The sequence below is a fragment of the Delphinapterus leucas genome, chromosome 8 (assembly GCF_059928025.1).
Source record: "Delphinapterus leucas isolate spDelLeu-1000000601 "Yukka" chromosome 8, BTC_Dleu_Yukka2, whole genome shotgun sequence".
Lineage (NCBI taxonomy): Eukaryota > Metazoa > Chordata > Mammalia > Artiodactyla > Monodontidae > Delphinapterus > Delphinapterus leucas.
Window position 1 is genome coordinate 48,037,344 of NC_143136.1, and position 21,623 is coordinate 48,058,966.

General features: G+C 34.9%; 1 protein-coding gene across 1 annotated transcript in view; it reads right to left on the reverse strand.

The window, feature by feature from the left end:
• FSIP2 (fibrous sheath interacting protein 2) overlaps positions 1 to 21,623 on the reverse strand; it is a 126,037-nt gene that overhangs the window by 21,346 nt on the left and 83,068 nt on the right. Inside the window, exons 11-12 of the mRNA XM_089915916.1 lie at positions 12,483 to 21,453; positions 1,189 to 10,661 (exon numbers count right to left, since the gene is read on the reverse strand). Of these exons, the coding sequence (XP_089772042.1) occupies positions 1,189 to 10,661; positions 12,483 to 21,453 (18,444 nt within the window). The remainder of the gene's footprint in view (positions 1 to 1,188; positions 10,662 to 12,482; positions 21,454 to 21,623) is intronic.

Genomic DNA, 21,623 nt, shown 5'->3' on the forward strand with positions numbered 1-21,623 from the left:
TGTTATTCTATAGTCTGTTCAACAAATTTTACTCCTAAGGGGTTACTTATGTATGAATGAAGACTACCAAATAATATGCTAATGCAAACAATGAGAATCCATGTGGCAGGATAAATTTTAGAGTTTGAAAGGACTGTCATCTGGTTCAAAAAATTTAGGGAAAAGAAGATTAAATTAGTATGTTAGCCCATAATAATCTCAGTATTTGAGTATGAAAACACAAAGTGCCAATTAACATATTTAACAGCCCTGAGACCTAGTTCAATGGGTTGCAGGATAGTGCTGGAGAAAATTTACTTCAAGTTTATGCTCCAGCAAGAATGGTTCTATAAAACTTTGCTCATTGTCCAGGCCACAGACTGTACCCCTAAGCACACTCAGTCCTCTTATGAGTGAATACCATGAGTAGAAAAGGCTCTGATAAAAATCAAAATGTGTAGTAGATCAGTGTAACTATTGGCTAGACCACCCTTTGTCCTCAGTGGTATAGTTTCCTTGTAACAAGGACATCAATTTGTCATTTTAAAGTCTCAATTAGTTTAATATATTTGGGGCCTAAGTATGGAGCTGCAGGGCAGAACTAGGGACTAAAGCATGAGGAAACAGGTTCATAAATATGGCAGCATTAAAGCAGCTAAATCTAGAACAAGGATAGAAGAAGAAAGAAACTTGCCACTTCTTGAGAGTATAGAAGAACTTGAGGAAGGCTAATATAATTAAAGTGAAATAATAAGAAACAAGTATAACCTAAGAGTTTATAGAGCAGTAGTAATCAGAGTAGTCTGATATGTGTTGATGAATGTTGTTAAAAGTAAAAAGAGTAGTATTACTCCCGTAGAGCCTTAGGTTTGAGAAATCTATTTTAGATAGTTTTTATCATTATAATTTCAGGCAGCCTGATATTACTGTTAAGGGTATGTCCCTATATTCCCATTATTTTTTTAAAGCCAGTTTAAACTCATTGTCTTAGGAAAACTAGCCTGAGACCTTTAGAGTGAGCCACAGAGCTGATATGGCAAGTCCCAGTAAGTCATATAACTATACGAATGAACTTGTGCAACCAATTTTCCTATTGGGCTAGGCAATAACAACAACAACAAAAAATACATTCCCATATACCTATTTGAGGAAGGGAATCACAGAACAACCATGGCTCACTTTTTTTTTTTCTATTGCTTTTTCACTTACCTCAAAGGGTTTTACATCGAGTCGTCCCGTCTTATTCAATGAGGTACGTCTTTCTCTTTTTAATTGTCCTACAGTAGATGTGTCTGAGGAATAACTTCTACTTATTGATGCTCTTCTCAGTTCTGCTATGTTATGTCCAGTGTTTTTAAAACATTCCACCTTAAGTTTCTCAAGAGGTTGAGTTTTTACAGAAATTACTGCTAAATGTTCTGAGATAATGTTTGGATCTATTTTGAGTGGTTTATTCCCAACATGTAGAACTATTTTAATTGTAGAGTCCTCTACAATTGAATCTTTATTTGACTCTTCTTTATCTAAGTCAGGGATCACTTTAGCATGCTCTTGTGCCTTTCGAACAATTCTGTTAATGTCTAGATCTCCTAAGAGACCAGCATTTGAATTCTTTGGACTAACGGTATCTAAGGGAAAATTTGAAACTTCATTAATAATTAAACTGGCCACTTTTTTAGGGAAAACTCCATTTGTACTTTTTATATCATAATAAAGATCTTTATGGGTTCTAGGTTGTTGTAGTACATTACTATAAATAGAATCAATAACCTGAGAAATCATTTCTATACTTTCTGGATTTAAAAAGTGTTCTTCAGAATCAGCAGCAACAAGATTAATATTACTCTTAGAAATTTCAGCCGTCACAGATTTTGTCAGTTGAGATGCAATTTTATTTAACTCAGGCTTTGATAAGTTTTTTGCATGTTTGCTTGAGGCACTTGGCAACCTTACTATTTTAGCCAAGAACAAAGCCAATGCTTCCTCTAAAAACGTGGCATCTAACACAGAACCTTTTTTGGATGAAGACTTTTCCTGGGACTTAAATTCATTAACCATTTTGGCCACTTTTTCCATAATTTTGATAGCTTCCAGAGCTAATTCTGAACTTGATAATTCTTCCTCTACTTGAGGTTGAAATTTAGAATTGGAAATTTCTTTCACCAATAAAAAACCTATTATATCAGAGAGGACATTACTTTTACCCATTAAATCTTTAAATATAGAAATGTGTGAGCCAGAGTGCTTTAAAATACTGGTATAAACAGAATTAACTACTTTTTCAACAGTTTCATTGTCAGCTAAAGGTACAGTAGGCAATTCCTTCGCTGGTGATACAACTTTAATCTTACTTTTGGAGATAAATTCTTGTATTGAATTTAATATTTTTGAGATAATTTTTTGAATTTCAGTTTCTAGGGATTTGGGTCTTTCATTATCTACTTTTGGAAACATAGATAAAAGCTTCGATAAAAATTTCACAGCAATTTCTTCTATTATGTTATAAGGCAGTATACGAGCATGTGACGGTTGAGGCTGGGGAACATCAGCAGTTTGGATAACATCTTTAAGAATATTTTCAACAACATTGTCAACTTCTGCACACTGATATGGAGTTAGCTCTCCAGAAAAGTAGTTCTGCAACTGATTACCAGTCACTTCTTGTAGAATTAAGTCAACCATGGTTTCTGAAAGAATTCTACATCCACTGGCTGCGCAATTTTGTATAATCTCTTGTGATCCAAACTGTGACAAGAGATTATTGTAGAGCGATTGAGCCACTAATTGAATAATTTCATCATCATTGGGATGTAAGGATTCCACATACTGTATAATCATATCTTCATTTTTGGAGATCTCTGTTGTAACTGTACTTAATAACTTCATTTGCAGGAAATCTAGTTCTGTGAACCAGTTGCCCTCAGATGTTTCTGCTTCAGTGTTGGATACTGTTGAGAAAATTTTAGATGAAAGAGTGTAAATCACATTCTCTAAGAATTCATGAGGCAGCATGATGGTATATGGCGATGATGTTTGACATTCTTTGCTGGCTGTTCGAGCCACCTTTTGGACCTTTTTAACAACATCCTTAGTTTCCAGAGGCAAACATGATGAAGGTGGAAACTCATCACACGATATCAAATTTAGCTTATATTGAAAAATTTCACTTATCACTGCACTAGTTAGTCGTCTTGCTAAATTTCCCCCATTACTCTTTATATTCTTACAAATGGAGTCTTGAGATTTATATTCCTTCAAAATATTGCACACAGAGGAGTGAACAACTTTGTTGACCAATGTTTTATCAATTGATATTTTATCTAGGAAAAGTATCTTATTTGAAGAGGGTTTTTCAGTCATTTTATGCATATTATCCACAGTTATTTCCTTGACATTGGATGGTACTTTATCTATATTTGATTCTTTATGCCTGGGAGGTTCTTTAGGAACTGATGACACTTTATCTACAGGTAGAAAAGACTGACTTTCCTTATCTGGCCTAAATACCTTAATTTGAGCATCTGAAAACTCCTTCAACAGTGAATCAATAAGTCTCATAGCTGTGTCATAGAGTTCAGCTTGATTTTCATCATCACTTACATTTTGACATCTATCATATGTTTGTGTTTCTGGTGAGGAAGAAAAGACCAATTTGTTAACCATTTCGGTGATAACATCTTCTAAAAATTTAGCAGGAAAAATTCCAGGTTCACTTTTTGGTGGGTACTGAGGACTGTCTGATTTACTAGGCTCCTTTTTAATATCCTTAACTTTTACTTTCTCTTTTTCTCTTTTTTCCCCTCTCTCTTTCTCTTTCTCCCTCTCTTTTTCTATTTCTCTTGCTTTCTCTTTTTCTTCTTTTTTCTCTTTGACAGGGAGATTTTTGTTAATTGACAGGTATAAATCCTTTGTTGAAATGGACTGTGCAAAATCCTTGCCAACCTCTTGAACTAGAGGCAATGATATATAACTTGGCAGACTTTGTCGTTTTGAATAATCTGCTAATTCTTGAGAATGATATATTCCTAAGATATTATCATAAATATTTTCAATGACATTTTGAACACATTCATAATCTGAGCACTGTCCTTCCTTTATATCTATTTGAGCTGGAGAGTCTTTCCTTTCCTCATCGTTTGGCTTTTGGGCAACTGTTTTCTCTATTGTGGTCTTTGTATTTCTTGCTTTGGTTGTCAAAGAAGATAACTGAAAGGGCTTGTCTTCTTTTTTTAATGAATTTTCTCTTGTTTTGTCAATCTTCTTCTCAATGTCTATTGCAAAATCTGGTCCAAGTATTTCCTTTTCACATTCTGTACCATCAGTAGCTACTAGAAATTGTGTGTGTACCTCCTTACCTTGCCCCTCCTTATTTGAAGGTGATATGCTTTTCTTCTCAATTTCATTATTTTTAAGTGTTCCCTTCAAATACAGCTCCTGTTTATCTTTACTTTTCACACTAGTAGTTGGAGAAGTAACTTCTGATACATTATATTTTTGAATTGGAATTCCCATTTTATTTTCATTCTCTTTCTTTTTATTTGCCACATCTGCAGCTGACTCTGATAACAGGTTAACTATGTTGCTTTTCATAATTCTAGTTACAGAGGTAACTGTTGGATCTTGGATGTCACCTTTTTTCATTGATGTCTCCTTAGTTTTGAAACTTTTCTTTTTACTCATTGCACCTCTATCTATTTCCAAAGTATCCAACACATTTTTCTGGTCTGAGGTTAGAGATGTGTGTTTATATGATTGTTCTGGTAAAGTAAGTTGGTTCCCTTTTAAGCATCTGTTTATCTGTGTAGAGGTTTTTTGTGGAAGGTGTTTAACCCTTTGGGTGATGTTATCTGGATTTAGAAATGAATAGAAGGTGGAAGACCAGTCTCCTGAAAAAAGTGGTTGAATCTTGAAAGCAGAGATGGCCTTCTGGGCTGAAGCAGCAATCATTTCTGTAACAATGTTGTTTTTATCATCCTTCTGAATAGCATTAGATCCGTACTTTCCTATAAACTGACCATACACAAAATTGGATATCTTATCAACTATCTCTTTATCAATTGGTGGAAAAGAAAAAATTTCTTCAGCATTTGGTAGAACTTTAATTTCACTTTTCCTAAATTCTCCTATCAGAGAGTTTGCAAATTTTATAGCCAAGCTCACAATGTCTGGCTCTGGTGTTTCTTTTTTCTTAGAATCTTCAGTAATACTTGGAAGAGAATAAAACTTGTGAACAAGGTCAACAATTACATCTTCCAAAAATGTAGCTGAATATAGAGAAGGCTGTCTCTTTTCTTTACCAGGTTTAGTATGTACAGAGACATGGTCATAATTAGGTAAGTTATTGGAAGATGATTCTTCACCACGTAAAAATGGCCTCAGATGATAATCCATGATTTCCTTCATGATGAAACCAGCTATTTTACTGAGGAATGAGCCTCCTTTTTTGTCTGCATCTTTCTGGACTTCAGCTTGAAATTCAGATTTTTTCAAAATATTATTACATATAGAGTCAACCAAATTCTCAGTCACTTCTAATTGCATACTCTCTGCGTTCTCCTCTGCCGTAGCAAGACGGATCTCATGTTCAGAAATTTCTTTGATAATTTCATCAGTTAATTTTGATGCTGCATCCACAAACTCATAATCTGGTGAAACCTCTTCCTCTTGTAGTTCACTTTCAGTGTCAGCTGAAGGGAAGATATGCACTAGAAGCTTGTAAATCATGTCTTCTAAAAGAGAATGTGACAGCACAGTAATACATAATGGCAAGGCATGGCTATCTCTCATGATGACATTGAGCACATTTCTGATGATTTTATCAGCTTGAGGGGAAGAGTAGGAAGAAGATACTAATTCTCCTGAAACTAATGACTGCACCTGATAATCATAAATTTCTTCCAAAAGCAAATTATATATTTTTCTTCCAAAACAAGCTGTGTCACTTTGTATAGCCCTATATATTTGAATCAGAGATTTATATTCATCTAATATTTTTTCATAAATTAGGTTGACTGTTTTTTTAACCATTTCTTTATATCCTTCTGAAAAACACATATCATCATCAAAGTTATCTGAAACTAAAATCTCCGATGTGGTGAACTCCAGAACAATTGATTTTACTAATGTTGTAACAATGCCAGTAATTTTGTCTTTAACTGTATCTGGATTTTCAGCAGCCAAGACATTATGTGAGAATGCATAAAGAAGTTTACATAAAAGTTCAGAAATTACTTCCTCCAAAAAGACAGCTGAATTCACAATTAAAGACAACTCTTTTTGTTTAGGATCTACTACTTTCTGTTTGTAAGTTTGATCAACTGCGGCTGAAAGGAGAGTTTTATCTCCAGATAAAAATAACTGAAGATGATGGTTAAAGATTTCTTTTATTATAAAACTTGCTATTTTTGAAACAGGTATATTACTTATATCTTTTTTATCTTTTGTAAGAGACTGGTATATATTTGAATAGGAAAGATCAGCATAAATGGAATCAACCATGGATTGGATATCTTTTTCTGAAATCATACTATGTTTTTCATTCCCATGTTTAATAATACATATTGAATGTTTTGAAATTATTGACATGATTTCATTTATCAGTTTTATTACTGTATTACTTAAGTCTGATTGAGAAGTATTTGGGTGTTCTGTACTGGAGGCCAATGGACTCATCTGAGATATAAGCTGAGACACAATTTTTTCCAAATGAGTATGTGATAACATAGTAGTATATATTGTTGAAGCCTGTCTTTGGAATCTTGACTTAGTAATGTCACATTGAACTTTCTTTATCAAAATATCAGTACTAAGTTTGGATTGTGATCCAAATGGAAACTTTTCTATAAGATTTGGATGAATTTGGAAATCAAAGGTTTCGGCTAGGATGGTTTTAGTTATCCTTGCAGCCAGTGTCTTTGTGTCATTTAGAAAATCTTTATCAGGCATCATATCCATTTCATATTCTTGCACAACTTTGCTGTACACCATGTCAATAATGTTTTTGACTACATCTCTCTCCACTGGAGGCAAACATAAATTTTCCTCAGCATTCTCTAAAATGCTAACTTGGGCTTTTGAGAATTCCTCTGTTATGAACTGTATGAGTTTTTCAGCTTTATCAAACAGTTCATCTTCTGAATCTGTTACTGATTTTGTTTGTACAATGCCTAACACCCTGTGGAATATCTTGCCTAAAACCCCAGAAATCACATCTTCCAAAAAAGTTGAGGAATAAACACTGGCATAAAACCACTGCCTTTTCTCATTACCAAAATATGTATATGATGAAGAAGGTAATGACTTTCTGTTCACAAATGGCTGAAGATGTTGTTGACAGATATGTTTAATGATAAAACCTGCTATTCTGTCAATAAAAACATCATTACTGCTTGTGATATTTTGCTCAACTGATTCTTGAGACTCAGAGTTTGAAATATTTTTGAATACTGAGTCCACAAGATGCTGAACATTGTCTTCTGAATAAACAAACTTGGTTTCTTCATCTCTTGAAAATCGAATTTCATGTTGGGAAATTTTCATCCTAATATCACTGATTATATTTGAAGCAATTTCACTGAAATTAACTTTTGATCTATCTTTTGGAGTTTCTCTGTTTGCAACAATGCTAGATGCAGAAGGGAAAATTCTAGATAATAATATTCTGATCATGTCTTCTAAAAATGTATATGGCAGCAAGGTGTTATACGGAGATAAACTCTGACTTGGCTTGGTAGACCTACTGATGTTACTAAGAACATCTTGAATGATATTCTCAGTTGTTGAAATAAAATATGAAGATGACAAATCCCCAGAAAACAGTGGATGAAGAAGGTAATCTGAAATAGCTGCTACAACTAAGTTGGTAATTTTTTCCACAAAAATATCTCTGTCTTCAGACTCTTTATCAACCTCAGGGTCTAATCCATGCTGTTTTAAAACATTTCTATAAACTGAGGTGACGAGTTCATCCACAATATCTGTATCTACAGAGGGGTAAGACTGTTCTTTGTCATTATATAGAATGTGAACTTTAGCTTTGTCAAAATGGTTATTTACTGAGTTTACTATTTTTTGGGTCATGTTTTCCAGCTCAATTTCAGTGTTATGCTTTGGACTGAAAATTTTTGATAAAAGTCTGGCAACAATTTCCCCTACAAATGTCTTAGGGTAAATACCTGAGGGTGATGGTGTCTGGGGTCTGTGTGACTCTATGACTTCACTGAGAACCTGTTTAACCGTATTCGATATTGTATCCGATGGAGTCTTTGGACGAGGTAAACCTTCTCCACACAAAAATGGTTGAAGATGATCTTCAATAATCTCTTGGATAATAAAACTGGCTATTTGGTCAACCATAATTGGGCTTCTGCTGACTATACTTTTCTGTATTGAAAGAAGAGAGTCAGATGTTTGCATAATATTTCTATAAACAGAATCCACCATCTTCTGGAGGTTTTTTCCTGTACATAGATATTGATTATCATATATAGTGAACCAAATTTTATGTTTTGAAATGGCTGATATAACCTTATTTATTATACAGGTAGATATTTCATTAAAATCTGAACTCATGAAATATTTTTTTCCCAAAGAGGACGCCTTACTGGGTGGAGGAATGAGTTGAGATAAAAGTCTTCTGATGATATCTTCTAAAAATGAGTGTGATAACATGGTGCTATAGTCCGCTGAAGACCTAGCTTGGGAAGTAAATTCTCTCAGGTTGTTTTGAAGTTTCTGTAATATAATTTCAGCATTGAGAGGGCAGTATGAATTATGTAAGAGCTTTCCCCTGAAGCAAGATGGGAGTTGGTAGTCCAAAATCTCTAACAATATGCTATTCGTTATTTGTTCTGCTATTGAAGTACTCTCACATGCCAGATTACCACCACAGGTCATTTTCAACTTATATTGCTGTAAAACATCATAATAAACTGAGTCAACAATCCTACTAAAAGTTTCTTTATGGATTGGTGGAAAACACAGCCTTTCTTCAGAATTCCGTAAAACAGTGACCCTTGCCTTATTAAACTCATTCACTACATTGTTGATAAATAATGCATTCATCTCATTGAGCTGGGCTTCAGTGATGTTTTCATTTTTGCCCCACAGTGAAATAGAGAGGTTAAAAAACAGTTCTGAAATTATGTCCTCTAAAAATGTGGCTGAATAAACACCCGTATTCATATCTCCTGGATATAGCTTATTATGGATGGCTATTGTATCCATATCCTTTGTTCCCTGTCTTTTAAGAGGTGACACATTAGCAAAATTTGCTGAATACTTCTTGCCAAATGGTGCTTGTATTTTGGAGTTAACTACACTGAGATTATTCAGGGGTCCTGTCAAAGCATTGCCATCATAACTCGTGAGTCCTAAAGAACCTTTACCTTGTCCTACTTCTGTTAACTCTGGCCTTTTTGTTTTTATGAAACTAGACTGTATTTCTCTCGTTCCGTATTTCAAATGCTTGTTTGCAAAAGGTGGACTTTGGGGCAGTTGTATACTGTGACATAATTTATCCATCAATGATTTAACCAAGCTGTGGGAAAGAACAGTAAGAATAGAGTCTGATGACAGTAAATCTTGATCCATTTCTGCCAGATTTTCCAAAACGTCTGACATATAATCCCCTTGAAATTGTTCACAGTCCATCGTTCTCTTACAACAATCAAATTCTTCATCTTGTACACTTTGAAGTATTTTTAAAAGTTGACATTCTTCTGCTGATATCTCTTCAGAAAGAGGGCTATTATCAAGAAAGACAGAGTTTGTGCATTTTTCTAAAAGTGTTCTAATAAGTTTCTCACACACAACATTGAGAAGGAAAACTGATTTGGGGGTGAGCCCTAAGTTATTTCCAAGTATGTTATTACATTGCCGATCATTTGATGATGAAAAAAATATTGCTTTTTTATCAGCATCCATAGCCTCATCTGGCTGTTCATCTGGTAAAAATAAATCCAAAACAATACTGAAAACTTTGTTGACTACTTCTTTGGATTCATGAGGTTTTAGGCTACCAGCCAGACTATCTAACTTATGGGCCAGATAACTTAATTTATTTTTTTGAATGATATGATCAGTTTTGTGAGTAGATAATTTCCAGTCTCTGGAAGCTTTCTGTCTTTGCATGGTATTTTTTTTGTTGCAAATGGGCACACTGTTGCTTCTAAGCATGGAAAATGGTCTATTTCTTCCACTGTTTTCCAGGTGATGATTTAACCCTATTTCTTTGGACAGTACATGAATCACACCTATTAAGAGATCCTGAAAGAGATCATCAAAGTCAGCAGCAGCTACTCCTGGGCAGCAAATGTACTTTCTTTTTAACGAAAACATTTGCTGTGCAATGTCAGTCTCTATGATGTTACTATTTAAAAGGATTTCAGCAATGATTTCAGAAATACTTAAAGCAAGTTCTCCAACAAAAATTGACCTACTCTCAAACACTTGAGAATCAATTGAAATAATTGTGTTAAATGCTGCATGGGAAGCTTTCTCCTTTTCTCTGCTATCTGTGGTGCTATCAGAAATGCTTGAAATTAAATGGCAAATGACGGACTCAGTGAGATGTTCACAAAATTGATAAAGCGAATAATCATTGTATATGCTTCTTAGAGGCTGTTTTGATTCATATTTTTTTCTTGACGGTGTGGAAACAATAGACACCTCCTCACTGGAAACTTAAAAAAGAAAACATTACCATTTTAGCATGCGTTAAGGGACATATGGAAAATTCTATATATTGGTAGTTATTTACATATGAATTTCACCTTTGGAACACCTCACTAAAGAAAAAGAAAAATCTAGTCAAGAAAGATATTGGGTTTTCTTCAGATACTTATTTTCCCACCTGTGGAATCTTAGTTTTAGCCATAAAGTTGAGAAAATAACCCTGAAGAATTCAAATCTCTAAGTCTAGTGCTGATACCTGTCTTGCTTAGATGGGTGAAGGTGCTCAAAGAAGCTGGAAATCCTGGGGCAGAGAAATGATTTCCAAGCGTGGTGTTACATCTTAACATGTCTGCAGTGATCTCTAGAGACTTCATATAATTATTTAAAAAATATTTTTAGTCAAACATATAATATTATGTATTACTTTTAGGAAGCTAAAGAGTTGTGTTGCAATAACAACTTGACTGAAATAAAAGAGTGCTCACTTCAGAAAGGTTAGGGATGGACTGTAACATCAGCAGTACTTTAACCCCTAGATTAGTTTGTTACAAAGATGATGGGCCAACCCAACCAGGCACAGGACTGTATTCGGCTATTCAACAGAGTACTGCAAATCATATACCTACTTGGTATGGCCAATTTCTTGGAGTGGCAGCCAGAGCTACATACTCTTTTTTTCACAAAACTACCTCAGAATTCAATAACCTATTATACCTCTGCATGTGGAATCAGGCAAGACTCAGTGGAGAGGGGAGGCTTTAAGCTGAACTTTGACAGCTAGACAGGTTTTGGCCATGTTGAGATGAAGGGAGGGAGGAAAGAGTGCTCCACGTGGAAGGAACATGAGTGAAATCGCTGGAAGGCCCTGGACATGTCTGGGAATCGAGAAGATATATGATAGAAAGAGCCAAATACCAGTGGGAGGGAATCATGGATCTTCTCTTGTTTGCTTTGTTTTTCTTATTCTCTAAGTTCAATTAGGCTATGCTTAAAGAAATTCTACTTATAAGCTTGCAATTGCAGACACACAACTGTCCACCTTGAAATCATACCAGTTTTAAGTATAGGAAATGGCCTCATGGTGCAGGTAGGTAGGACTGATAGTATGTGTTCTGCAATTTGAATGATGGGCAAGTGATGTATCTGGACTGGTAACGTAGCAACTAATTACTGGCAACTAGAATTACTGATCCAGTTCAAAGCTATAATAGATTATTAGATTGAATTTTATGAACTTTCCAATAATAAATTTTCACATATGAAAGTAGCTATCACATATGGTTCAACCTCTAGCATATACAGATAAGCCTTTTTAAGAAGGGAATGAAAATATATTTTTAAATATATGTTTAGAGTATTATACCTAAAAGGAATTTAATAACACTGGAATATAAGCAAAATAAGATGTTTAACACTACTGTTCTTATACACTGTGACTAATAATAGCAACGACTTCAAATGTACACATTAAAGTTGAATCACAACGTTCAGTTACTTGTACATTTGGTATGATTATAAAGAAATCATGCATGAGAACTTTAATAATCTTTGGAACTCGTACCTCATGTTCAACCAAAATCCCCTGCTTTAAAAAAGTCACATTTTCTCTCATCTGCAGATACGGAAAATTGAGAGACAGACCTTTTCAGATTCAAACCATATGAATGTTTAATTTTTTTTTTTTTTTTTTTAGTATCCTGATATATTAAGAAGTAATTAAATACCCTCCTTCTAAGGCTGTTTTCAGGAAAACAGTAAATGAAGCTTCTTGGACAGGAGATCTTTTAAATATATCTATTTTTTTCTAAATTATGCCCACTCTTACTTACCTCTAGTTTCAAAGTTCTTGAAATATGTGACCACAGATGTGGTGACATGTCTTGCTACCAAATGAATTTCATTTGGACCCAGTTCATGATCAGCAAAAGCAATGACTTCAACTTCCTTCAGAGTCTTTATCTTCAGGTAACTCTTATTTTCCCATTTTTGCATTAAAGAAAAATCTCCCCTGCTGGCTTCAGGTTTTTTGTTTTCTTCTTCAGGTATACAACTGATTGTTTTATCCCACATTCTAAGCAAACTTTTCTCCTCATTCTTTTGACCATATATTACAGACAAAGGGTTTTGCTTTGATATGAAAAATGGTTTCATTGTTTCTGTGCCTTCATTAATGTGTGGTTGACTTGGAAAGCCGTAGCTTGACAGCACAGTACTGACAATATTTTCTGCGGCTAAACAAATTTTGAGTGGAGAGACAGTTGTCTGAATTTGGTTTGGCTCAACAACTGGTTTGGAGATCTCATAATGAAACGCTCTTGGATTTTCACCTTTTCTCATTTCTGTGAATGACATGACTTGCTGTGATGCTGTTTCTGTGGATTCATTTGCTTTCTTTAACAGTTTTTGTAAGACACTCCCTTCAGGGAGGGAGCTATTTCCTTTCATAGCTTGATCAAAATAGCCCAAGTCAGATTCCTTTCGGCTAAAGTCTTGTACTTTGTTTCTAGAGCATGATGGTATGTTTTCTGAATCAGGCCTTTCCACTGGCTCTGAGCTTCTAACTGTGTCTTCTACAGAGGCTCTGGAATATAAGGGTACATTTGATGAAGACTTATACCTTTTTTCCTTATCTTCCTCTGAATAAAACCCTAAACCTGGTATGCTGCTTTGTGGAGGATGATTCCCGAATCCTGCTTCCTTTAACTTTGACATGGGCATTTTCATATTAGTTGCTAATTCAACCTGATTAACAATGTAGGTATTTTCTACTCCTTGGAACAAACTTTCCTTTGGAAGGTTTTTGATCAGAGACTCATTGAAATGAGTACACTGGTCCATCAGTGTACCAATGATCTCACTTGTTGCAATATTTTCTTTCAATATGCTAATTGAAGATGGTTCTGCTTGGCTTATTTCTTTGTCCAGCTTGCTCTTAATTATACCAAGCATGTCGCTGACAATATTAATGGCATATGTAAGTAACTCTGAATGGAACGAATGAACCTGTAGAAGGGTATTCTGTACATTTTCCTTGGAAATAACAGTACTTGACTTGGATTCATCAGAAAACTTTTTTAGTGGTTGTAATTTTGGCAACATCTTTTTGCTTAATAGTCTCTGTTGGACAGGAAAAAGGTTTTCTACAGGCATTTTCGCTACTTCAGAAAACTCATATTTAGAGATATGTTTAAACTGTAAGTCTACAAATGACTCTAACAGGTTTAAAACCCTTTCTACAATTTCTCGAACAATTTGGTTGCTAGAGCCCAAAGGACTTTGGTCTTCGGTTTTAGTGTTATATATTGATTCATTGCTGAGGATGTCCTTGGTTGGAAAACCACATTTACTTTTAGTAGTAATGTGTTCTTTCCTGCTTGCTGGAGTTTCTTTACCATGTGGGGTGGGCATTTGGGATAAAAAGCACAGCTGTAATTTTTCAAATAGCATTTCAACAATTTCCCTTCCAAACATATTAATTTGTGCTTTGGTGTCTTCAGCTCTCGTAGAAGCTCCCTTAAAACAACTATGAAACCTGTTTTCACAATCTTCAAGATGTGGCAAATTTAAAAGTGAAAGAGAATATTCTAATTCTTTTGCTTTTATTGAAATTTCTGTCAAACCATTTTCAGCTATCATCAAGAGCTTACATTTTTCATTTTCCATGTCATTTGATTCTGCTTGCCATTTGTCAAACATTTTTTTAAATACACCTTCTTTAGGAAAAATCTGTTCTAACTGTGAAGAAACATTTTCCAAGTAAAAACATGCTTGTGGTTTGGCAAGAGACTCTGCACCTATATTCCCCTGTGAAAGTTTGGGATCATCCAGATGACAGAATACGATAGGATTAGCCAAATTTTGGTTATTTGTAGCATATAATCCTTGCAAAACCGTACTAGCTATTTTATTTGCTGCCATGATTTGATCGGATGGTAAAGCTTTATCACCTACCATTGCTCTAATTTGCGTCACCTTTTCAAATTCTTTAACAGTTGTTTTCAGGATATTACTTATTATATCCTTGGCATATATTTTTAGTTCTGAAGTAGGCAACTTTACTTCCAGTAAGTTTTTGGCATCTCCTGTTGGTAGGATGTGTGGCAGCCCAATGGCAGTCTTGGACCAGATGTCTTTTGGAGTCTTCTCTCCAGGACCTAATTTAGTCTTGCTTTTGGCCTTAGTACGACTAGGTCCTAGGTGTGGTTTTGCTCTAAATTTAGGCAAAGGAGTAACTTTTGATCTTGCTTTTAAACTTGTTTTAAAACCTGGCTTAGGGTTGCCCTTAGGGCTTAGTTTAGAACTGTGTAGCCTTAGAGGTTGCAACTCAACAGAACAACCTTTATGGGACAGGGCCTCTTCTAGATAAAGTGAGGCAAAATTTGTGATCTTATTGAGAACCATTTGGACTAAATCCTTCCCCACTTTTAATGGTGAATATTGTAAAAAAGTTTTTTCCAATAGAGAGACATTTTGACTGCCTGCATAAGGATAAAACTGTGGTAGCATATAGCTAGTGAGATTACTTCCTATTCCTGCTTGTGTAGTTTCTCTGATGCATGATGATTTCTTTGGTAAAATATTTTTGTCAGTTGCTTGTACTTTATTACTTTCATATAACGACGTCACAACTACAGAGTACATTTCTCCCAAAACGCTTTCAATTATGTCACTTGCTACACTGTTAATATGGGACTGAAAGAAGTTTTTTTGTGTTATGTCTAATGTTTTAATTTTAGAGCCAGACATAAAGTGGGGGATTTCATTAAATGAAGGCAAATGGCCTATGATTTCCATTATTCTTTGATACACTTTACTTAAAACTTCTTCCACTGCACTGAATAATGCAGTTCTTTCTTTTTGTTTTGATTCTTCATTTTTTGTAAATATTTCTTCTAGAACAATTCTCTGGCTTTCCCTTTCCAATGCCATTTGGTTTTGTTCTAATGGATACTTTGAAAACAGAGACAGTTTGGTGTGTGTTTCCTGAGCTCTTTGTCCCAGTGATATTTCATTTGATGCAGTTCGTTGTGAAAATAAATTAGGATTGTCCTTTGAGTAAAAACTGATTTCCTCTACAGATCTTTTATTATATAAAAATTTTAAGATACTGTTGACAATTTCACTCACAGTGGTGATTTCTTGGAATGAAATGTTGTTTGGGTATGGATGCATCTTTTGGATTTTGAGGTCTAAGTCATTTTTAATCAGCTTCAAAATGGCACTGGCAATGATGTCAGCATATTCTTTAAGACTAGCTTGTGATAGATGAATTGTAGATCCAAGTTTTTCTCTGTAACTGGCAAAAGTGAAATCTGTGAGCTCTTCACTGAGAACAGTTTCATTTGATATTTTCAGAATATTCACATTTGATTCCACCTGGCTTGATTCATGAAAGATGCTGTCATCTCGTCTACAGTTTTCCAGTTCTGGGCTCAGAAATGACTTTTCTTTAGGCTGGAAAGCAAGAGTAATTAACAAATCCATTCTTTCTGTGGCAAATGATTCTAACCGATTGAAAATAGTTTTAGTAATGAAGTCAGCACTTTCCTCACATGGGTCAGGAACAGATTTCTTGGGGTCTTCTTTCTCTACTATAGTTATATGAGTATCATTAGCATAAGCTGATTTCAGATTTTTTGAAGATGGAAAATGCCCTGTTTTTCTTTCACTTTTTGACTCCATAAGAAGAGGCTGTTGACACTCTGCTTTTGGAAACATATCACAAAAGGTCAGGGGCAATCTTGTAGAAGTAGGATCCTTTGAATTTATGCTAAGTATGACAGAACTGAGATTATGAAGAACGATATCTACTATATCAGTGGATATCAATATGACATCTGAGTTAGGAACTGAAAAATTTGGAAGAATCTTATTTGCACCCTCAATGAACATTTCAGAATTTGCTCTGGAATGTTTGCCAGCTATGCTACATTTCAAAGTGGGTGTGGCAAATGAGAGATTATTCTGATACAGTATTTTTTCATAAATATCACATAAGATACTTTCAATGGTATCTTGTATTTGAAACTGAAGTACTTTTTGATACTCAGTCTTAATAAACAGCTTTTCAATAATACCTTCTTGCTGATCTGAATTAATCTCTTTGTCAGGATTGTTTTTGTCACATTTTCCTTTAGATGATACAATATCTAACACTGTGTTAACAATTTGACTTGCAATACTCTCAGAAACCACAATGTTATGAGTTAAGAAAGAATTTTCCCTTTCTTTATCAAATTCATGTTTGATTCCTTGTAAAATTTTTCTGGCCACTTCTGTTGCATATGTATTTAATTTATTGAAAGAGACTTGACATAATGAGTTGGTCTTTTCTGACATAATATGATCCACTGAGCAACAGGAAAATTGATCATCAGAATACAAATCTTTGGCTGATAATGCTTTGCTTAATGTACTCTTATCCTGCTGAATAGGTAAAGCCATTGGAACTGTGAAGTTGATCTGGGGACAAAAGAGAGATTGTACTTTGGAAGTAGCAAAAATTTCTAAACTTATTAATACTGCCTGTATAATATCTTCAACTATGTTTACTTTAGCCTGTTTGTCAACATTGAATCTGGACTGAAGAGTATACGGATTCTTGTTCGGCACAGTGATGGAGGGCTTTCCTCCTCCACTGGTGTGTTCATGAAAAGAAACATTTGTTGAGAAGGTGATGGTCTTATACCTGTTTTCACTTGCATTTCTCCCTGTCATAGCAGCTGAATAAAGTTTATCAAACACAGTCCTAACAACATCATCTGCCACTATGGTTACATCTGCTTCAGACACCATCATTTTATCTATAAATTGAACAGATGTTTGAGCAACTGTCTCTTCAATATTGTGAGGGATGCCACTTAAATAGGAGTGGGAGAGAGAAAGCACATTTAATTGACTGACCAAAGCACTTTGAAAAATTTCATTCAGAATATTTCTTATAATGGGAATAACTGGAGATTTCTGTGGTTCTTTGAGTTTCACTTCAGTTTTGTTTAAGGTTCTTTCTAGAACACATTGTTGAAGAGAATCTGATTTAGTTTCTTCTCTAAGTGATCTTCTCTCTCCAATGAATTCTTTCTCTGTATTTGCAGCATCTTCTAGAAATGAATCTGATTCAACTCCACCAGGAAGAAAATTTCCATAGGTTGGCCTGTATCTATAAGTTTGAATGCCTCTCTCTTCAGATTCAGTTTCATTAAGCATATCTGAGGATACTGCATCTAAAATTAAACTGACTATATTCTCAAGCATTTGTTTGTCAGGTGATGGTGTTTCCATACTTGTCCTCAAATCTAATGAGTTCATCTTTAATTCTGTTTGAATAGCTTTCAAAATAGCACTTGATACCTTCTTTGCATGCGTGTATAAAGCAGATTGCAATAGTTCTTCATGTGTGTCCGTGAAAACACTGGGACTTTCACATTCCAAGTCCATCTTACTGATTTTTTTATTTCCATCATTGATAGATGCCTCCAGAGTTTCTAAATTTCCACTGGCAAACCCTTCTAGTTTAGCAAAAACCATATTAATAATATCTGAAGCCACAGCTTTCAGTTTATTAGAATGAATTTCTTTTTTGCTCCCTGTTTTGGAAGACTTAGGAGCAATAGATTTTTCCTTGCTTTTAGTCTTCTCTTTATTACCCTGCTGAACCATCCTGGAAACTATGCTGGAGATTATGTCAGTGCACTTGGCCATTTCCTCAATAATTGAAGTAAACAATAGGCTGTCAATATCAAGAGACTCTGAGACAGCTTTAAATCCTGAACTTACAGTACTATCCATGTCAACACTACATAATTTTGCAAGGATATATTCCAAAATTGTTGTGGAAATGAGCTGAATATTAGACTGCATTTCAGTGGCTGTTTGCTGATTCTCATTTGTCTTCTCTCTGCTTAGCTTACTACAGGATGGCTGACAGTGAGGGTGGGCTCCTATGAGCTTGCATAACATTTCATAGAGTGTTTCCCCAATATCATCTAACACTTGCAATCTGGAATTCTCTTTGAGATCTTTTTCTTTAATGACACTGTGGAGAGCACATGGAGTAGCTAAAAATTTGTAAAAAGTGTTTTTATCCTGTCCACTTGGCAAAATGTTCCCTTTATCAACGTTATCAGATCCGCATGACGTCATAGGCTTTGGATTATCTGAAGGGAGTGAAATATTGCTTTGATCTGAATGTCCACTTGATAATATTTCACAAATGCAAGTTAATAATGGAGATGCCATAATGTCATCACTGAGATTTGAGACAAGAAATTCTGATTTATCAGTGTCAGTAAAAAATCCTTTACCTGTAAGGGATTTGGTATGGTCTGTTTCCCTAAGATTTAGGTTTTTCTTACTGAGTTCCAGTTCATTCTGGATAGCATGCAAAACAATGTTTACCACTTTAGTTGTATAAGTACTAAGTTGAGATTGTAATGAAGATTGCTCTGCAAGTGAAGGTTTGAAGCTCATTTGCAATTTTGGACAAACAAATAACTTCAGCCTTTTAAAAACTGCATTAATGATCTTATCAGTAATGTCATCTATAGGCTTAGGTTCACTTTCTTCAGATTTTAACAGGGAAGGCTTTGCACGATCTACATCGAGTGAAGATAAATATTTCATTTTCTTTTCACTCTCGAACCATATTTTTAATGGCTTTTGATTTGGTGCTTCTTTGACCATGTGGAGAGTGTCAGGACTCTCTAGAGAAGTTTGAAGAACTGATGATGAAATGGAACTTTTGGTGGTATTGGGAATACAGCTTGCCTTATAAAGTATATTTAATACAGCATCTGTTATTTCTTGAGCCACTGCACTAATTTCTGACACAGAAAACATCTGGTCCATCCATTCTTGATGTGACAGTCCTTGAGGTTTTTCTGAGACAACAACTGAAGCTTCTTTGCCAGTTTTACTGTCTAAATGACCAAGAGGAATAGAAGATACGTCCTTGAGCATTTCCGTTAAAATACTTTTAACTATGTTTTCTGAAGCCTTTTGTATTTGATGCTTTTGATCTTGGCTGAAAAACAAAATGTCTTTATTTAAACAGGGATTTTCCTTTAAAATTTTATTCTTAAAAAATGGTAGCTCAGTCTTTAACCTCCGATCATGAAATGCAGTTTTGCTTCTTGGAGAAGCAGGCTTTGTAGGTTGTTTGCTATTTCTTTTGTATTCAAGACAAGTGTTTCCTTTTGTAAACCAATGCTCAGGAATCTGTTCTTGTGATTTTGCTTTTTCACCTTTAAAAGATGAATCAAGCACATTTTCCACAATTCTGTCTATTTCTTCATTATCATCTTCAGAATAAAGGACCATGCCAGGAACATTAATAGGTGGAAATGGTCTTCCAGACCCAGAACCATTAGATAATCTAGTGCCAGTGAGTCTGTACTTTACTTCAGTGTCAGAAGGACTTCTCAGTCTAGAATGTCTACATTTTTGATTATCTGCTTTTACTGGTTCCTGATGTAACTGAGTAAAGATTTCATCGAGCAGCTTAAGGAGTACTACAGTTTCATCAGATGCAATAAGTCTCTCATTGTTAAGTTCGGTTTGTACATGTCCTAGTATAGTGCTGATTGCTTCCTCTATATAGCCAATCAAAGAGGACTGGGAAAAAATATTTGACATTAAATTTTGTATTTCTTCTTTAACAATTAAATTAGCTGCATCAAGTTCAGGACATTTCTTTTTGTTGGCTTTTATAAAGCACATATATGTTGGGTCTGCCATATATTGCTGATAAGAAAGTTTAGCTGCATCTTCAAGATGAGGAAGTTCATATTGCTTGCAAGATGCAAGAGTCATCAGCTTTTCTAAAATGGCATGCACCATATCCTCTGCAATATCACACATGGGTTCCACAGTATGAGGCAGTGAATCTATTAAAGGTTTTCCATATGATGGAGTGAGAGATTCTCCACTGGGTGTTAAGCCTGGTTTAATGTTGACTGACAAATCTTCTTGTGAAAATATCTGGATACATTTTTTCTCAACTGCAGACTGTAGCTTCTCAAGCATATTTTCCACGATCTCTGAAGCTACTGAGCAGATATCAGCATTAGAAACCAAGTCTCCTTTTTCAGGCTCACTTTGGTCAACAAAAACTTCAGCAGTAACAGAAGAAATAGAAGGAATGGCCTGTGTTAAATCAGACATTATTTCTTGAAAAATGCTTTCCAAAATCAATTCAGTTTCCCCTTTTAAGTGACACTTGAAGTTAACAAAAACATTCTTTAAATTCTTCATTTCATTCATAGCTTTTGTTTTTTGATCAGAAAACAATGGACTCTCTAAGCCGTCTGTTTCAGTGGTAGCATCCTTTGATTTTTTTGTGCCCGTTTCAAATGATGCTAGAAGATGACTATCAGATTTACAACTTCTGAGCTTAGGGTATGTATATATCATGCTTGTTTTATTATATTTGAGTTCAGATGTTATAGATTGTCCTTTAATGTGATATGTTTTTCCCACAACTGTTCTTTCCACATGGGCAGATGGTGGTTTTAAAGGTGTGGTTGGTCGCCTTACTGATATGTCAACTGCAAATGCACAGGGCTCTCCCTGAAATGTTTTAGTTGTTGCAGATGTGTAGCTTCCATATGTAAACTCTTCACTGCATGTGCTACAAAAACTCGAACTATCTGAAGAGAGGATGGAGTCATCAGACACTGGGTATGCATTATTTTTCAACCTTTCTTCATACTTTTTAATGGCTGGGTATAATATACTGGTCACTGTAGCCACAACCCAGGTCATTATGTCCTGAATTATGCTATTCAGTTCCCCAGAAGTTACCTGGAAAAGAGGCAAGCAGGAATGAAAAGAAAATCATGTCAACAACTTACTCTATTCTGGGACAGAGGATAACATTTAATTTTTTATGTCAAACAATGCATAACTTGATACCACCATCGTTATAAAAAGAACACAGTGAAAGAAAACCTATTTGGAATTTCAAATTAATT